This window comes from Hemitrygon akajei, chromosome 12, assembly GCF_048418815.1.
Source record: "Hemitrygon akajei chromosome 12, sHemAka1.3, whole genome shotgun sequence".
Lineage (NCBI taxonomy): Eukaryota > Metazoa > Chordata > Chondrichthyes > Myliobatiformes > Dasyatidae > Hemitrygon > Hemitrygon akajei.
Window position 1 is genome coordinate 186919 of NC_133135.1, and position 20344 is coordinate 207262.

At 43.0% G+C, this 20344-nt stretch overlaps 1 protein-coding gene across 2 annotated transcripts in view; it reads right to left on the reverse strand.

The window, feature by feature from the left end:
• Window positions 1-294: 294 nt before the first annotated feature.
• The window catches only part of LOC140736658 (guanine nucleotide exchange factor VAV3), a 464504-nt gene continuing 444454 nt past the window's right edge, over window positions 295-20344 (reverse strand). Inside the window, exons 24-26 of one of the 2 annotated variants that reach the window (XM_073062466.1) lie at window positions 5702-5831; window positions 5120-5271; window positions 295-4450 (exon numbers count right to left, since the gene is read on the reverse strand). In XM_073062466.1, coding sequence (XP_072918567.1) covers window positions 4397-4450; window positions 5120-5271; window positions 5702-5831 — 336 coding nt within the window. In that variant the 3' untranslated portion in view covers window positions 295-4396. The remainder of the gene's footprint in view (window positions 4451-5119; window positions 5272-5701; window positions 5832-20344) is intronic. The other variant, XM_073062465.1, reaches the window with a different exon arrangement.

Here is a 20344-nt window from a genome sequence, read left to right on the forward strand (position 1 = left end):
AAGAAGGCTTACATCAATTGTGGGATTGAGCTTAAGAGCTGAGAGGTAATGTTGCAGTTATATAGGACCCTGGTCAGACCCCACTTGGAGTACTGTGCTCAATTCTGGTCGCCTCACTACAGGAAGGATGTGGAAACCATAGAAAGGGTGCAGAGGAGATTGACAAGGATGTTGCCTGGATTGGGGAGCATGGCTTATGAGTATAGGTTGAGTGAACTTGGCCTTTTCTCCTTGGAGCGACGGAGGATGAGTGGTGACCTGATAGAGGTGTACAAGATAATGAGAGGCATTGATCGCGTGGATAGTCAGAGACTTTTTCGCGGGGATTAAATAGCTAGCATAAGAGGGCATAGTTTTAAGGTGCTTGGAAATAGGTACAGAGGAGTTGTCAGGGGTAAGTTTTTTTATGCAGAGAGTGCTGAGTACGTGAAATGTGCTGCCAGCGATGGTGGTGGAGGTGGAAATGATAGGGTCTTTTAATAGACTCCTGGATACGTACATGGAGCTCAGAAAAATAGAGGGCTATGAGTAAGTCTAGGTAGTTCGAAGGTAAGGAAATGTTCAGCACAGCTTTGAAGGGCCTGTATTGTGCTGTAGGTTTTCTATGTTTCCATGTTTCTATTTATTAACAGTTATGTGGAAATACTCATACATCACTGTGTGGCTAGGCATCATACTCCATTTAATATTTAAGGACAATCACAAAATCATTGCAGCATAGAAAATAATTATGCCAACTCATTACAGAGCTCAACTCTTCTTTCGTAGCCTTACAAATTATTTCTCATTATTTATCTTTCCAAATCTTGTTAGCAAGCCTAGCAACACATTTTACAACAGTGACTTCTGCATCACAATGACTTGGTCCCTTTTGATATTAGCCCAACACTTGGAATTTGTGTTCCCTGATCCATGAACGATCCATAGACTAGAACTGGCCATATAAATTAAACCCAACTTTGCTCACCTTCAACCTAACTTTGTTCCAAGTGGAACAACTACATTTTTGCTGAAAATGCATATCGCTGGAACGATTGCAGCCAATGTCCTGACAGATTAAGAGACTCTTAGATAGCTACATGGAGCTTAGAAAAATAGAGGGCTATGTGGTATGGACAGTTTCTAGGCAGATTCAGGAGTAAGTTATATGGTCGACACAATATTGTGGGCTGATAGGCCTGTAATGTGCTGTAGATTTCCATGATTCTATATTCTCTGTTCTCTTACCAGGGCCATACCAAAGTCATGGAATCAAACAGCACAAAATTAGGCTTTTTGGTTCACTAACTGCAAACTGACCATCAAGCATATATTCTCATATTTCACTTTCCTCATTTCACATCAAGTGATCACAGGGAGAAGATGGAACTTCTGCATAAACAGCACCAGAAACCTGACCTGAACTTGCTTCGCTGATGCTGTGAGGCAGCAGCAATCCCTAAAAATGCAGCAAAATGTTTTTGGACTTTAGTAAAACCCTTGACAAGGCCCTGTATGGTAGCCTGCACAAGAAAGTGAGAATATGTGAGATCTAACATAAGCTATTTAATTGGATAGAATATTGACAGGGTGATAGTGGTGAGGTTGGTTTCCAAGCTGAAGAACTGTATCCAGCATTATTCTACAGGGATCAGTGCTGGGTCCTAATTGTTGATTATGTATTGCAGGGATTTGAATAAGAATGTTTGTGGCACAATTAGCAAGTTTGTAGAAAACTCCAAAATTGTTTGTACAGTGGACAGCGAAGAAGTTTGTCTACAAGACCATGAGGATTTAAGATATAGGAACAGAATTAGGCCATTTGGCCTATCGAGTCTGCTCTGTCACTTCATTATGGCTAATCCAATTTTCCTCTCAGCCCCATTCTCTTGCCTTCTCCCCATATCCCTTCATGCTCTGACCTATCAAGAATCTATCAACCTCTGCCATAAATATACTGTACATAAAGAATTGGCCTCCACTGCTGCCTGTGGCAAAGAATTCCACAGATTCACCACACTCTGGCTGAAGAAATTCCCCCTCATCTCCATTCTGAAAGATGCCCCTCTAATCTGAGGCTGTGTCCTCTGGTCTTAGACTCTCTCATGATGTGAGAGTCTCATAGACTCTCTCATGAAACATCTTCTCCACATCCAGTCTATCAAGGCATTTCTCTATTGGATAGGTTTCAATGAGGTCATTCCTCATTCTTCTGAAGTCTAGTGAATACAGTCCCAGAGCCATCAAATTCTCTTCATATGACAAGCCATTCAATGCTGGAATCACTTTCACAAACCTCCTTTAAACCCTCTCCAGCTTCAGCACATCCTTTTTAAGGGGCCCAAAACTGCTCACAATACTCCAAGTGAGACCTCACCAGTACTTTATAAAGTCTCAACATTATATCCTTGCTTTTATATTCTAGTGCTATTCAAAAGAATGCTAACATTGCATTTGCCCTCCTCACCACAGACTCAATCTGCAAATTAACCTTAAGGGAATCCTGCACAAGGACTCCCAAGTCCCTTTGCACCTCTGTTTTTTTTTGTATTTTCTCTCCATATACAAAATAGTCATCCCTTTCATTTCTTTTACCAAAATGCATGACCATACACTTCCTGACACTATATTCAATTTGCCATTTCTTTGCACATTCTCCTAATCTGTCTGTCCTTCTGAAGCCTACTTCCTCAAAACTACTTGCCCCCGGGAGGCAACATACCATCCTGGAATCTCATTCTTGCCCACAGAACTTCCCTAACTTCCCCTGTCACCACAATTTCCCTTGTCCCCCCTTCCCTTCTGAGTCTCAGAAACAGACTCAGCACCAGAGACCCGATCACTGTGACTCTCCTCTGTTAGGTCATCCCCACTGACAGTATCCAAAGCAACATATCTGTTGTTGAAGGGGATAGCCACAGGGATACTCTGAACTCGCTCCTTAACTCCTTTTCCATTCCTGATTATCACCCAGTTTCCTGTAACCTGCACCTTGGGTGTAACTACCTCTTTTATGTCCTATCTATCACTTCTTCAGCCTCCCGAATGTTCCAGAGTTCATCCAGTTCCAGCTCCAACTTAACACGGATTGTTAAAAGCTACAGCTGGATGCACCTCTTGCAGTTGTAGTGGTCAAGGACACTTGAGGTCTCCCTCCCTTCCCACATCCAGCAAGAGGATCATTTTATCACCCTATCTGTCATTCCTACTGTTTCTAGCTGAGTAGATATATAGAGAATGAAAAAACTTGAGCTTTTCTTTGCTTTGCTTTCTCTGAGTGATGCCTCTTGTCGCTGGAGCCTCAAAATCACCACTCTATGTCCACTCAGACGATGGTCACTGCGCTTTCCACTGCCTTCCTTTAATTTGCTCTAACTAATCAATCCCAATTGCCACCGGTCAAAGCTCCATAACCCTGCTGCGACCTTTTATCCTCAGTCAGTGGACCTGATTGAAGTCCCCTCCTCTCCAAACATCTGATGTTCAATCTTCCAGTGACCTCAACCATGAGCTGCTCTAAAAAGCTATCTCATCTAACATTACAAAATGACACTTATCCATTGAGAAATTGGGCAAAAGAATAGCAGATGAAGTTTAAATCAGAAAAGTGCAAAATGATACACTGTGTATGTCTGTCCTTCCAGGGTAGGACTGGGGAGTGTTGTAGGACATAGAGACCTTGGGGTATGAGTACTATGTAATTGAAATTGTAATTTCAAATTCACTGAAATTGAAAACTCTGGTAGACAAGATGGTGAAGAGGGCATATGTCATGCTTACCTTCATCAGCTGAGGTATTATAAGAGTTAAGATATCATGTAACAGTTGCACAAAACATTGGAGTGGTTGCATTAAGATATTAAAACATAAAAAGAGAATAACACAGGAACAGACTCAATCTAATTAAATAAGTAATTAAATCAATCCCTCTACTATACATTATCCATATCCTTCCATTCTCTTTACAATCAACTGCCCATTTGAGAGCTTCTTAAATGTTCCTATTATATTTGCTTTCACCACCACCATACAGATTGTTCCCACTGGCAGAATTGCACGCATGCTTGCCTCTAATGCAGTGACCTGTATTGTCCAGCCACTAGACACAGCCAATGAAATCAGCTGACAGCATTGACAGCAGCTGGTGACAGTCCTCGGGATCCATGTAGCAATGGCCAGGATAAAGTTGGCAACACAGTTTCACAGGGAGGTCGTTTTCTGAGTGGCTTCTTGAAGTCAATCTACAGTTGCCATCTTCAAGCCCACTCAGATTTTCCTTCCCATCCCACCCACACCCCTCTCAGCAGACTGAAGACCAAGCCTATCCAGCAGTCCAACATCCTGGTCCACAGAGTGATGCTTCCCAAAACTCTGGTAACAAGATTGTCATGGAGAGATCCTCTTTTACTCCTCTGGACTAATGGAAGCAATCTTCATCCTCTTCCACATAAGTAGAGGGGAACCAACCAATCTGCAGGCAAGCAAACAACTGTTAGAATATCTGGAAACAAGACTGAGAATCACATAAGAAACCCCATACAGTCAGGCAGCAAGACTGCACTGGCAATGGACAATCACTGATCGTTGAACTCCTCACATGCTGGCCTGGTCCGACTGAGTTCATTCACCTGTCACCAGAGTCAGCCATCCAATCTGCCCAGTTGTCTCAGTCACGCAATCGCCTACAGTCAGACTCCCTACATCCACATGGAGCTAGCGTCAGTCCATTCTACTGCTTGTTCAGGATGCATACAGTTGAACTCATCCTCCTGTTCACACAGTCAGCTACAGTTGGTCTTGCCCTGCCGATCACACAGTCATCTACAGTTGGACTCACCTTCCCATTCACACAGTCATCTGCAGTCAGACTGGACCTCCCATTCACACAGTCACTTACAGTCGGGTTCACCTTTCCATTCATATCACCTACAGTCAGACTTGCTCTTCCATTCACACAGTCACCTATAGTCAGACACTGACCCATTCACATAGTCACCTAGAGTCAGATGCCCTCCCATTCACCCAGTCACTTAGATACACCCTCTTATTCAGTCACCTACAGTCAGACTCATTCTCCCATTGACAAAGACACCTATAGTTGGACTCACCATCCTGTTCAGTTACCTACAGTCAGACTTACCTTCCCATTCACTGAACCACGCCACCACCCATTGGGTCCTGTCTTGCTGTGAATCATCACCACGTCTCCTTCCTGCAGGGACAACTCTCTCATATCCCGGGCAGAGAAATCGTACTGAGCCACAGCCACACTGACCACTTTTGGCCTTGGAGCTGTTAACCAGAGCAGAGGTGCATCAATAGTTAGCAGGAAAATAATGCGCTGAACAGCCTGTTTCTATTCTGTATGTCTCTATGACCCCATCCAAGCCGCCTATAACCTTATCCAGCCGCTATATCCTCCTCTTTTTCTATAGTAAAGGCCCTACACCCTCCCTGTCTCTAACACCTTCTGCCTGTACCTCTCTTTGTGATGCCCACCACACACAACACTGTTCCCAGTCTGTGTAAAACCAGAGACTGCCTCCAATGATAATCTATCCTATTGTAAGTGAGGTGATTAGAACTATAGAGAATACTGGCTGAGGGGGAGGTCTAGCAGCATGCACAAGTATAACAGACTGTGTTTTAGATACCCTGTGGATGAGATTTGACTGAGGAGGCAGATGGTCCATAAGTGGGCAGGCAGAGAGGTCGTACTCACATGACTTTGCTGCCTGGGCAGCTCTGTTACCGGTGAGACACTCTGGTGTCTTATATGGAATCTGCAAGGTAGTATCCAGACATCGGAAACCTTCCTTCAAGGAGTGGTAGCCATAATAGTCCACGAGTTCCTGGACCAGAAAGTGAGAATCAATGGAGCGATCAGTGGCAGGTTACTCCCTCTCAGGAGGGAACAGCAACAGATCTCAGTGTCCCACTGCTCACACAATCACTTCATGACTGAATTGTTTCCCGGTTCATCAAAGACTTATAAAGTGACATCTAGAGTGAAAGGAAGCAATCCAACATCAACTCCTGCAAAACACCACTAGTTACTGGTAGTCAAAGAAAAGACCCCCTTTATTGTGTCTCTTTACCTCCTGCCAGTCAGCCAATCATGCCAGTGCAACACCTTGTCAGGTATGACTTCACATTAAGGAAACCATGCTGACTTTGGCCCATTTTATCATGTGCCTCCAAGTACCCTGAAAACCCATCCTTAACAATGGACTCCAACATCTTCCCAACCACTGAAGTTAGGCTAACTAGCCTATAATTTCCTTTTTTCTGCCTCCCTTCCTTCTTAAAGAGTAGAATGACATTTACAATTTTGGTCCTTTAGAACCATTCCAGAATCTTCAAGATTCAAGATTGGAGATTCAAAACTTTATTGTCATTCCAACCACACATCAGCTCTTCAGGGCAGAATGAGACAGCGTTTCCCAGGGGCAAGTGCAATCTAACATTACAAATGCAACAATAAATAGTAAACACAACAATAAATAGTAAAACACAACAGCCATATGTCAGTTAAAATCAAATTATAAGTGTCCAGTGCAAGTTAAAAGTGTCCAAAGCAGAGTCAGGTAGAGCAGATACTTAGCAGTCTGACTGCCTGTGGGAGGAAGCTGTTTAGTAGCCTTGTGGTTTTTGTTTTGATGCTCCTGTAACATTTGCCTGATGGCAGAAGAACAAACAGTTTATGGAGAGGGTGTGAGGGGTCTTTAATGATGTACCATGTCTTCTGGAGGCATCGACTCTGAAAGAAGTCTTGCATAAAGGTAGGGAGACCCCAATAACCTTCTCTGCTCCCCTAACCACCCTCTGCAAGGCTTTTTTGTTGGCAGCACTGCAGCTGGAGTACAGGCTGTGATGCAAAAGGTCAGCACACTCTCAACCACGCCTCCGTAGAATGTAGTTAAGATGTTAGTGGGGAGTGATGCTTGTTTAAGTTTCCTCAGAAAGTGCAATCTCTGCTGGACCCGTTTCACAATCCCTGTGGTGTTCCTGGACCAGGTGAGATTGTCCGAGATCTGCAGCCCAAGGAACTTGATGTTTTCCACTCTCTCCACTGTGGAGCTGCTGATGCTGAGGGGTGTGTGCTCAGGCTGAGACCGCCTGAAATCGACAATCATCTCCTTGGTTTTGGTGACATTAAGCATCAAGTTGTTGTCACTGCACCAGCTCTCTAGATGTTTGACCTCCCTGTACATTGTTTCATCATTTTTGCTGATGAGCCCAACCATTGTGGTATCATCAGCAAATTTAATGATCAGGTTCCCCTTGAATCTGGCTGCACAGTCATGTGTTGATTCTTGAAATGTCATTACTAATGCCTCCACAACCTCTTCAGCCACCTCTTTTGGAACCCTGGTTGTAGTCCAGCTGGACCCAGTGACTTATCTACTTTCAGACCTTTCAGCTTCTAAGCACCTTTTCCTTTGTAATAGCAATGACACTCTTTTCTGACCCTAACACTCTCAAATTTGCTGATGACACAAAGATTGGGGGTGTTGTGGATAGTGTGGAGGGCTGTCAGAGGAGGGACATCAACAGGATGCTAAACTGGGCTGAGAAGTGGCAGACGGAGTTCAACCCAGATAAATGAAGAGCAAGAGGATAAGACATGAGAGAATATGACCAATCAAGTGTGACAGTGGAAAAGTGTGCATAGAACCAGAGGAGATAGCAGAGGTACTTAATGAGTACTTTGTTTCAGTGTTCACTATGGAAAAGAATCTTGGTGATTGTAGGGATGACTTGCAGTGGACTGAAAAGCTTGAGCATGTAGATATTAAGTTCAACCCGGATAAGTGTGAGGTGATTCATTTTGGTAGGTCAAATATGATGACAGAATATAGTATTAATGGCAAGACTCTTGGCAGTGTGAAGGATCAGAGGGATCTTGGGGTCCGAGTCCATAGGGCACTCAAAGTTGCTGCGCAGGTTGACTCTGTGGTTAAGAAAGCATGCGGTGCATTGACTTTCATCAACCGTGGGACGTGGGATTGAGTTTAGGAACTTAAGAGGTTATGTTGCATCTATATAGGACCCTGGTCAGTTGCCACTCGGAGTACTGTGCTCAGTTCTGGTTGCCTCACTATAGGAAGGATGTGGAAACCATAGGCAGGGTGCAGAGGAGATTTACAAGGATGTTGCCTGGGAGCATGCCTTCTGAGAATAGGTTGAGTGAACTCAGCTTTTTTCCTTTGGAATAACGGAGGATGAGAGGTGACCTGATGGAGGTGAATAAGATGATGAGAGGCTTTGATCGTGTGGATAGCAGAGGCTTTTTCCCAGGGCTGAAATGGCTAGCATGAGAGGACACAGTTTTAAGGTGCTTGGAAGTAGGCACAGAGGAGATGTCAGGGGTAAGTTTTTTTACGCAGAGAGTACTGTGTGCATGAAATGTGCTGCCGGTGGCAGTGGTGGAGGTGGAAATGGGGGTCTTTTAATAGACTCCTGGATAGGTACATGGAGCTCAGAAAAATAGAGGGCTATGAGTAAGTCTCGGTAGTTCGAAGGTAAGGATATGTTCGGCACAGCTTTGTGGGCCGAAGGGCCTGTATTGTGCTGTAGGTTTTCTATGTCTCTAAATTTCTGTCATACTGCTAGTGTCACTGTGAAGACTGAAGCAAAGCACTTATTACATTTATCACCATTTCTTTGTTCTCAGTGTCATTATCCAGTGGTCTGATATCCACTCTCCTCTCTCTTTTACTCTTCACATATCTGCAAAAAACTTTTGGTATCCTTCTTAATATTACTGGCTAGCTTACCTTCATATTTCATCTTGTCTCTCCTTATGGCTTTTTAAATTTAGTTGGTTTTTAAATATGAAGGTAAGCTAGCCAATAATATTAAAATGCATACCAACATTTCCCACTTATTTTTGCCCACTTTATGCTCTCTCATTTGCTTTTATGCTGTCTTTGACATCCCTTGTCAGCCACGGTTCCTTTACCTTAAGCTTCCTCATCAAATATAATTCATTGCACAAAATCTAATCCATAATCACCTTTCCCATTGTGGGCTCAACCCAGTATCTGCTCTCATACACATTCTACAAATTTCTTTATCTTGGGATCCAGCACCACCCTGATTTTCCCAATCTACCTGCATATTGAAATCCCCCATGTCTATTGTAATATTGCTGATTTGATATGTGTTTTCTATATCCTGTTTAATTTGTACCTGACTTCCTGGCTACTGATTGGAGGCCTGTATGTAATTCCCATCAGGGTATTTTTCCCCTTGACTCTTAACTCTACCCACAAGTTTTCTGCATCTTCTGATCCAACATCATCTCTTTCTAAGGATTTGATGTTATATTGTACCAGCAGTGCCACGCACCCCATCTACCTACCTGTTCTTTCAATACAATGTTTATTCTTGGATGTTAATCTCCCAATCATGATTTTCTTTCAGCCATGACTCTACATGATCATCTACCCTATCTGTATACTGGGTGCATTCACATATAACACCTACAGTCCTGCATTCATCACTCTTTTGCTGTTGCTCCCATGTAACAATTCAACTCATCACCACTGATTATAATTTTGTGTTCTCATCTGCTTGTCCTTCCTCATACATACTGCATCTATTTGTATAGAGCTTTGACCAGTGGCCAATCCAGACATCAGAAGTTTGGAGAGGAGGGGACTTCGATCAGATTCACTGCCCAAAGATGAAAGGCAAGAGCAGTTCACGGCAGCCTAACAGAGCTTTGACCAGCGGCCAATCAGCGTTCAGGATTGATTAGTAAGAGCAAATTAAAGGAAGGCAGGGGCAAGCGCAGTGGGTATTACTGTAGTGGCCGTCATCTGAGTGGACATAGTCAGAATGGTGATCTTAAGGCTTCAGCTCTTCTAGGCTTCTTCGAAGAGAGGCATTCATAAAAAGCAAAGGAAAGGAAAGCTCAAGTTTTTTTTTCTTCTCTTCTTTATACCTGCTCAGCTAGGACAGTAGAGTCAGGCAGAATAGAGCAATGCTACTCTTGCGGGATGTGGGAAGGCAGGGAAACATCCAATATGCCTGACCACTGCAACTGTGAGAAGCTGCAGCTTCTATCAAACCACGTTTAGGAGTTGGAGCTGAAACTGGATGAACTCTGTATCATTTAGGGGACTGAAGGGGTGATAGATAGGACATATAGAGTGGTAGTTACATCCAAGGTGCAAGACACAGAAAACTGGGTGAAAGTCAGAAAAGGGAGAAGGGTTAAAGAGCCAGTGCAGATTACCACTGTGGCTAATCCCCTCAACAATGTATCTGATTGAAACATTGAAATATTATTAAGGGATTGGACACGCTGGAGGCAGGAAGCATGTTCCCGCTGATGGGTGAGTCCAAAACTAGAGGCCACAGTTTAAGAATAAGGGGTAGGCCATTTAGAACAGAGATGCGGAAAAACTTTTTCACCCACAGAGTGGTGGATATGTGGAATGCTCTGCCCCAGAAGGCAGTGGAGGCCAAGTCTCTGGATGCATTCAAGAGAGAGTTAGATAGAGCTCTTATAGATATGGGGAGAGGGCAGGAACGGGGTACTGATTGTGTATGATCAGCCATGATCACAGTGAATGGTGGTGCTGGCTAGAAGGGCCGAATGGCCTACTCCTGCACCTACTGTCTATTGTCTATAACAACAGGTATACCACTTTCGATGTTGTCTGGGGTGGTGGGGAGGGGGGCATGGGAATGACCTAACAGAGGAAAATCAGTGGTTGGGTCTCTGACACTAAGAATGCCTCTGTGATTCAGAAGGGAAAGGGGAAGAAGAGGCACGCTCTGGTGATAGGGGTACTTGTTAGTTAGAGAAAGGGATAGGAGGTTCTGTGGTCAAGAACGATATTCCTGCATGCTATGTTGCCTCCTGGGTGCCAGGATCCAGGATATCATTGGATCAAGTCCTCAGTACTCTTAAGTGGGACGGTGAATAGCCAGAGTCGTGGTCTGTGTAGATACCAATGACATGTGTAGGATGAGTGATGAGGTTCTGCATTGGGAGTTAAATACTGAAATGGCAAAAGAGTACAAATGTGGCTGACAAGAGATGTCAAAGCTTATGTAAAAACAAAAGAGAGGGCATACAACAAAGCAAAATTAGTGGGAAGATAGAGGATTGGGAAGCTGCAGAGAGCAAATCACTAGGAGGAAAAAGATGAAATATGAAAGCAAGCTAGTAAACAATATCAAAGTGGATAGTAAAAGCTTTTTCAAATAGATAAAAAATAAAAGAGAGAAAAAAGTGGATTTAGGACCACTCAAAAATGAGACCAGAGAAATAATAACAGGGGACAAGGAAATGGCAGATGAATTAATGAGTATTTTGCATAAATCTTCACTATGGAAGAAACAGTGTGCCAGATGTTGAAGGGTGCAAGGGAAGAGAAGTAACTGCAGTTACTACTACAAGGGAGAAGGTGTTTTAAAAGCTGAAAGACCTAAGGGTACATAAATCACCCAGACCAGATGATGAACTGTACCATAAGGTTCTGAAAGAGGTAGCAGTACAGATTGTGGAGGCATTGGTAATGATCTTTCAAAAATTATTGGAGGCATGGTGCCAGAAGATTGGAAAACTGCAAATGTCACTCCACTCTTTAAGAAAGGAAGAAGGCAGCAGAAAGGAAATTATAGAGCAGTTTGTCTGTGGTTGCAAAGATTTTGGAGTGAATTGTTAAGGATGAGGTTATGGAGTACTTGGTGACACAGGACAAGATAGGAGAAAATCAGCACGGTTTCCTTAAGGGAAAATCTTGCCTGACAAACCTGTTGGAATTCTTTGAGGAGATTACAAGTAGGGTAGATAAAGGGATATTGTATATTTGGACTTTCAGAAAGCCTTTGACGAGAGGCTACTTACCACGTTAAGAGCCCATGGTATTACAGGAAAGTTAAAGCATTGGCATGGTTAAAACATTGGCTGATTGGGAGGAGACAGCGAGTGGGAAGAAAAGGATCCTTGTCTGGTTGGCTGCCAGTAACTAGTGCTGTTCCACAGGGGTCTGTGTTGGGACCATTTCTTTTTATGTTATATATCAATGATTTAGATGATGGAAAAGATGGTTTTGATACCAAGTTTGCTGATAGTACAAAGGTTCAGACAGGTAGTGTTGAGGGAACAGGTAGGCTACAGAAGGTCTTGGACAGATCAGGAGAATGGGCAAGAGATTGGCAAATGAAGTACAATGTTAGAAAATGCATGGTCATGCACTTTGGTAGTTGAAATAAATCTGCAGACTATTTTCTAAATGGGGAGAAAATCCAAAAATCTGAGATGCAAAGGGAAATGAGGGTCCTTGTGCAGATAGGTTAACTTGCAGGTAGCGTCGGTGGTGAGGAAGGCAAATGGAATGTCATAATTCATTTCAAGAGGTCTAGAATACAAGAGGAGGTGATGTGACACTGAGGCTTTATAAGGCACTGGTGAGGCCTCACCTTGAGTATTGTGAACAGTTTTGGGCTCCTCATCTAAGAAAAGATGTGCTATCATTGCAGAGGGTTCAGAGGAGGTTCACAAGGATGATTCTGGGACTGAAAGGGGTATATGAGGAACTTTCGATAGCGCTAGGTCTGTACTTGCTAGAATTTAGAAGGATGAGAGGAGGTGCCTTTTTCTGGTGACGTCATCGTCGAGAATGGCAGCTTAAGTCACTAGCTCCTCCGGAAAAAACGCGTATTAAGCCCTGTTAACCCATCAAATATATTTTTCGAAAAATATTTGAACTGAAAAGAGGGGCAAGAATAGGGAAAAGGAATGAAAGTAAAAAAAGCGTCACTGCGGAGCCTGCGTCCGAGAGGAGTGCAGCGAGCGACTCTTCTACCCGACCGCGTGCTAGCGAGGTGGACGCTGGGCCTCATTCAGGCAAAGCAGTGAATATCTTTGAAATCCTGAAAGAAATAATGGAGGTCCAGAAAGATATAAAGCAGGAGCTGCGTGATATTAAGTCAGAGCTCGCCAGCGTCAATCAAAAAATAGTGGAGGCGGAGACTCGAATTGAGAAGGTGGAAGATCGCATTCAAAATGTGGAACGGATACTGAGTAAGACAATAAAAATATTACATCACCAAGAAAGTAAACTGCTTGACCTGGAGGGAAGATCACGGTGGAAAAATATCAGAATCTACAACGTTCGTGAAGGAGCAGAGGGCTCGTCTATGACGGAGTTTGTCGGAAAGTTACTGCGGGACATGCTGGATCTTCCCTCGGCTATGAAGCTGGAAGTCAAAAGAGCCCACCGCGTGCTTGTCCCAAAACCCACCCAGGATAGAAAGCCACGCTCAATAATAATTAAATTCCTTTGGTACAGCACCAAGGCGGAGATTCTACGAAGGGCCTGGGGTATGAAGAGTGTGTTTTTAGAGGATAAATTAATATATTTTGACCAAGATTACCCGCTCACGGTCCTCCAGAAATGCAAAGAATACTCTGAAGTAAAGCAAGTACTAAAGCAAAATAAGATTAGATTTCAAATTATGTACCCTGCTAAACTTCGAGTATGTTATGACAACGGGATGCAGTTGTACCAGACAGTGGAAGAGGCAACTACAGAAATGAAGGCCAGAGTGTTGCCTGTCAGCATGACCAAAACGAGGGAAAGCCTGACTGAGGAATTATCCCGCTCCGCATGGGAAATAGTGCGAGAATCAAGAAGGCAGGAGATGGGAGGAGGCTGAGAGAAATATATCAGGAAGAGACCGGGAGTTTCCCAAAGACAGTCCTCACCCCCTTCAGAAGAGCCATAAGGTTTGGCTAACTTTAAAAATGTTGAGAAGCTAAACAGAGGCAAAAGTACACGGTGATATACCTATCTCAAGAAATACTTATTATAATGTGGATTCTATATTACTTAGTTGTTATTCTTTATTTGCTCACTTACTCCTTTTTCCCCACCAAAATGAGAATATATATATATATGTGTGCATATATGTGTATGTATGTAATGTGTGTGTGTGTGTGTGTGTATATATATATATATATATATATATATATATCTATATAGGAGTATATATAGGAGGAGTACACAGGGAAATCTTTTCTGTGTAATGGATTTGTTCACTGACTTTTATGAATACTGCAATGGGGGCCCTCAACTCACAAGTAAGAGGGGTTATCCCCCACAGCTAGACATTTCCTCTAGCTCAATGCAGGGTCATCTACTAGAGACCTCAGCCTTGGAATCACACGTTCATTGCCATTTTTGTTATTATTTGCGTTTCTTGGTTCTTATTTGTTCAGGGAGTAGATCGATTAAGATTTGTTCTAATTTCAATGATACATTGACAGATAAATACAGATGGCTAAGGACAAGGTAAAATTCATTTCTTTTAATGTCAATGGGCTATTAAATCCAATCAAACATAAGAGAATTTTATCCAAAATGAAAAAAGAACAAGCCCATGTAGTATATTCACAGGAAACTCATTTAAGTGATAACCCTAACCACAATGGCTTAATTCTGTTCCTATGTCTTATGGTCTTAGTGAGTTAGGGCTAAGATAAAGGGCAGGACATTCAGGATTGTGATCTCAGGATTGCTACCTGTGCCACGTGTGAGTGAGGCTAGAACTAAGAAGACTATATAGCTTAATATGTGGCTAAGTAGTTGGTGTAAGAGGGAGGGCATAAGATTTTCGGATCATTGGGCTCTTTTCAGGGGAAGATGGGACATGTACAGAAGGGACAGTTCGCACCTGAACTGCAGGGGGACTAATATCATAGCAGGAAGGTTTGTTTATGCACGACAGTAGGGTTTAAACTGGAGTTGCAGGGAGGGGGATAGAAACCAGAGTGGCAGAACAGTTAGTGGAAAGGTTGTGGAGGCCGATGTTTGTAAGAACTCTGACAAAGATAGGAATCAAAAGTTTGAGCATAGTTCAACAAAACTGAAAAGGATGAATACAGGACTGAAGGTGTTGTATCTGAATGTGTGAAGTATATGGAATAAGGTAGATGAACTTGCAGCACAGGTGCAGATTGGCAGGTATGACGTTGTAGGTATCACCGAATCATGGTTGAAAAACTATAGCTGGAAGCTTAATGTCCAAGGATACACATTGTATTGAAAGGGTAGGCAGGAAGACAGAAGGTGTAGCATTGTTCTTTTGGTAAATAAATTGTATCAAATAATTAGAAAGAGGTGACATAGGGTTGGAAGATGTTAAATCATTGTGGATAGAGCTAAGGAACAAAGGGATAAAGACCCTGAGTTGTATTGGGAATTGTATACAGAGCCCCCAAACAGTAGGAAGGATGTAGCCTACAAATTACAATGGGAGACAGATAATGCATGCCAAAAGGCCAATGTTACAATAGACTCGGGGGCATCAATATGTAGGTAGATTAGGAAAATCAGGTTGGTGCTGGATAAAAGGAGAGCAAATTTCTAGAGTGCCTACGAAGTGGCTTTTTAGAGCAGTTCGTGGTTGAGGCACTGTTGGATTAGCTGTTCTGGATTGGTTGTTATGCAATGAATCAGAATTGATTAGAGAGATTAAGGTAAAAGAACCAATCGGGGAAAGTGACCATAATATGATTGAATTCCCCTTCAAATTTGAGAAGGAGAAGCTAAAGTCAGTGTGTATCAATATTACAGTGGAGCAAAGGGAATTACAGAGGCATGAGAGAGAAGTCAGCCAAAAATAATTGGAAAAGAATACATACTGACAGGGATGACAGAAAAGCACCAATGGCTGGAATTCAGAAGGCACAGGACATATACATCCCAAAGAGAAAGAAATATTCTAAAGGAAAGATGGCACAATTTGGCTAACAAGAGAACTGAAAGGAAACATAAAAGCCAAAGAGAAGGCATATAATATTATAGGGAAGTTAGAGGATTGGGAAGGTTTTAAAAAGCAGCAAAAGGCAACTAAAAAAAGCCATTAAGGTAAAGATGGAATACAAAAGTAAGCTAGCCAGTAATATTAAAGAGGATACCAATTTGTAGATAAGCCTACAAGAGGAGAGGCTATACTTGATTTGGTATTGGGAAATGAAGCTGGTCAGGTGTCAGATCTCTTAGTGGGAGAGCATTTTGAAGATAGTGATCATAATTCTATCTCCTTTACAATTGTATTGGAGACAGATAGGAACAGACAAGTTAGAAAAGCATTTAATTGGAGTAAGGGGAATTATGAGGCTATCAGGCAGGAAATTGGAAGCTTAAATTGGAAACGGATGTTCTCGGGGAAAAGTATGGAAGATATGTGGCAAATGTTCAGGGGATATTTGTGTGGAGTTCTGCATAGGTACGTTCCAATGAGACAGGGAAGTTATGGTAGGGTACAGGAAATGTGGTGGATAAAGCTGTAATAAATCTAGTCATGAAGAAAAGAAAAGCTTACAAAAGGTTCAGAGAGCTAGGTAATGTTAGAGATCTAAAAGATTATAAGGCTAACAGGAAGGAGCTTAAGAAAGAAATTAGGAGAGCCAGAAGGGGCCATGAGAAGGTCTCGGCGGGCAGGACTAAGGAAAACTCCAAGGCATTCTACAAGTATGTGAAGAGCAAGAGGATAAGACGTGAAAATATAGGACCTATCAAGTGTGACAGTGGGAAAGCGTGCATGGAACCGGAAGAAATAGCAGAAGTACTTAATGAATACTTTACTTCAGTATTCACTATGGAAAAGGATTTTGGTAATTGTAGTGATGACATGCAGCAGGCTGAAAAGCTTGAGCATGTAGATATATAGAAAGAGGATGTGCTGGAGCTTTTGGAAAGCATCAAGTTGGATAAGTTGCTGGAACCGGATGAGATATACCCCAGGCTACTGTGGGAGGTGAGGGAGAAGATTGCTGAGCCTCTGGCGATGATCTTTGAATCAGCAATGGGGACAGAAGAGGTTCCAGATGATTGGAGGGTTGCAGATGTTGTTCCTTTATTCAAGAAAGGGAGTAGAGATAGTCCAGTAAATTATAGACCCGTGAGTCTATACCTCAGTGGTTGATAAATTGATGGAGAAGAACCTGAGAGGCAGGATATATGAACATTTGGAGAGGTATAATATGATTAGGAATAGTCAGCATGGCTTTGTCAAGGGCAGGTTGTGCTTTACAAGCCTGTAAAGTGTTTGTAGACGGGAAATATTCTACGTGGAGGTCGGTCACCCATGGAGTGCCTCAGGGATCTGTTCTGGGACCCTTACTCTTCATGATTTTTATAAATGACCTGGATGAGGAGGTGGAGGGATGGGTTAGTAAGTTTGCTGATGACACAAAGGTTGGAGGTGTTGTGGATAGCGTGGAGGGCTGTCAGAGGTTACAGCGGGACATTGATAGGATGCAAAATTGGACTGAGAAGTGGCAGATGGAGTTCAACCCAGGTAAGTGTGAAGTGGTTCATTTTGGTAGGTCAAATATGATGGCAGATTATAGTATTAGTGGTTAGACCCTTGGCAGTGTGGAGGATGAGGGATCTTGGGGTCTGAGTCCATAGGACGCTCAAAGCAGCTGTGCAGGTTGACTCTGTGGTTAAGAAGGCGTATGGTGTATTGGCCTTCATCAATTGTGGAATTGAATTTAGGAGCTGAGAGGTAATGTTGCAGATATATAGGACTCTGGTCAGACCCCATTTGGGGTACTGTGCTCAGTTCTGGTTGCTTCACTACAGGATGGATGTAGAAGCCATAGAAAGAGTGCAAAGGAGATTTACAAGGATGTGAACAACAACACACACAAAATGCTGGTGGAACACAGCAGGCCAGGCAGCATCGATAGGGAGAAGCGCTGTCGACGTTTTGGGCCGAGACCCTTCGTCAGGACTCGGCCCGAAACGTCGACAGCGCTTCTCCCTATCGATGCTGCCTGGCCTGCTGTGTTCCACCAGCATTTTGTGTGTGTTGTTGTTTGAATTTCCAGCATCTGCAGATTTCCTCGTGTTTACAAGGATGTGGCCTGGATTGGGGAGCATTTCTTATGAGAATAGGTTGAGTGAACTCGGCCTTTTCTCCTTCCAGCGACAGAGGATGCGAGGTAACCTGATAGATGTGTATAAGGTGATGAAAGGCATTGATCGTGTGGTTAGTCAGAGGCTTTTTTCCCAGGGCTGAAATGTTGCCACAAGAGGACACAGGTTTAAGGTGCTGAGGAGCAGGTACAGAGGAGATGTCAGGGGTACATATTTAATTAAGAGAGTGGTGAATACGTGGAATGGGCTGCTGGCAATGGTGGCAGAAGCGGATACGACAGGGTCTTTTAAGAGACTTTTGGATAGGTACTTGGAGCTTAGAAAAATAGAGGGCTATAGGTAAGCCTAGTAATTTCTAAGTTAGGGACATGCTTAGCACAACTTTGTGGGCTGAAGGGCTTGTATTGTGCTGTAGGTTTTCTATGTTTCTAAGTTTCTACAGATACATGAAGTGTAAAAGAAAGGCAAGAATGGAAAATGATGTGGGAGAGGTAGTAATAGGGGACAATGAAACGGCGGTTGGACTGAGTAAATATTTTGCATCATTCTACACTATTGATGACATTAGCAGTATAGTGGAAGTTCCAGATGTCAGGGGGCATGAAGTGGGTGAAGTTACCATAACCAGAGAGAAAGTTCTTGGGAAACTGGAAGAGCTGGAGGTAGATAAATCACCAGGACCAGATGGTATAACTTCCAGGGTCCTGAAAGAGGTGGCTGAAGAGATTGTGGAGGAATTAGTAATGATCTTTCTCAAGCATCACTAGATTTTGGAATGGTTCCAGAAGACTGGAAAATTGCAAAGGTCACTCTTCCAGAAGGGAGAGGGGCAGAAGAAAAGAAACTGATCAAATTTTTTGAGGACGTGAATAAACACGTTGGTGAAGATAGAGCAGTAGATGTTGTGTATATTGATTTCAGCAAGGCATTTGATAAGGTACCCCATGCAAGGCTTATTGAGAAAGTAAGGAGGCATGGGATCCAAGGGGACATTGCTTTGTGGATCGAGAATTGGCTTGCCCACAGAAGGCAAAGAGTGGTTGTAGACGAGTCATATTCTGCATGGAGGTTGGTGACCAGTAGTGTGTCTCAGGGATCTGTTCTGGAACCTGTTCACTTTGTGGTTTTTATAAATGACATGGATGAGGAAGTGGAGGGAGGGGTTAGTAAACTTGTTGATGACACAAGGGTTGGGGGTGCTGTGGATAGTGTGTAGGGCTGTCTGAGGTTACAGCGGGACATTCATAGGATGCAAAACTGGGCTGAGAAGTGGCAGATGGAATTCAACCCAGATAAGTCTGAGGTGGTTTATTTTGGTAGGTCAAATATGATGGCAGATTATAGTAAGACTCTTGGCAGTGTAGAGGATCAGAGGGATCTTGGGGTCTGTGTCCATAGGACACTGAAAGCTGCTGCGCAGGTTGACTGTGCAGTTAGGAAGGCATACGGCGCATTGGCCTTCATCAACTGTGGGACTGAGTTCAAGAACCAAGAGGTAATGTTACAGCTATATAGGACCTTGGTCAGACCCCTTTTGGAGTACTGTGCTCAGTTCTGGCCACCTCACTACAGGAAGGATGTGGAAGCCATAGAAAGGGTGCAGAGGAGATTTACAAGGATGTTGCCTGGTTTGGGGAGCATGCCTTATGAGAATAGGTTGAGTGAACTTGGCCTATTCTCCTTGGAGTGACGGAGGATGAAAGGTGACCTGATAGATGTGTATAAGATGATGAGAGGCATTGATCGTGTGGATAGTCAGAGGCTCTTTCCCAGGGCTGAAATGGCTAACATGAGAGGGCACAGTTTTAAGGTGCTTGGAAGTAGTTACAGAGGAGATGTCAGGGGTAAGTTTTTTATGCAAAGAGTGGTGAGTGCGTGGAATGGTCTGCCAGCAATGGTGGTGGAGGCAGATATGACAGGGTCTTTTAAGAGGCTCCTGGAGAAGTACATGGAGGTTAGAAAAATAGAGGGCTATGGATAACCCTAGGTAATTTCTAAATTAAGTACATGTTCGGCACAGTATTGTGGGCCAAAGGGCCTGTATGGTGCTGTAGGTTTACTATGTTTCTATGTTAAGTTAATAGATTCTTGATTGGTCAGGGCCTGAAGGAATACAGGGAGAAGACAGGACACTGGGGCTGAGAGGAAAATTTTGAAAGTAGATATCCCTGGACATGGCAAACAGAGTCTTTCAAATATTTGGGTATCATTATGTCAAAAGCTTTGGCAAAATTATCAGAATGCAATTATCAGCCTATATATAAAAAAAAACTAAGGAAGATTATAACAAGATGGAACCTAATTCCTTTTTCTAGTTTCAGTTCAAGGATTGAATCTATTAAAATGAATATACTGCCCAGACTATTATATCTCTTTCAAACCCTACCAATAGAGATTAATCAAAATCAATTCAGTGAATGGAACAAGATGCTATCAAGACATATTTGGCA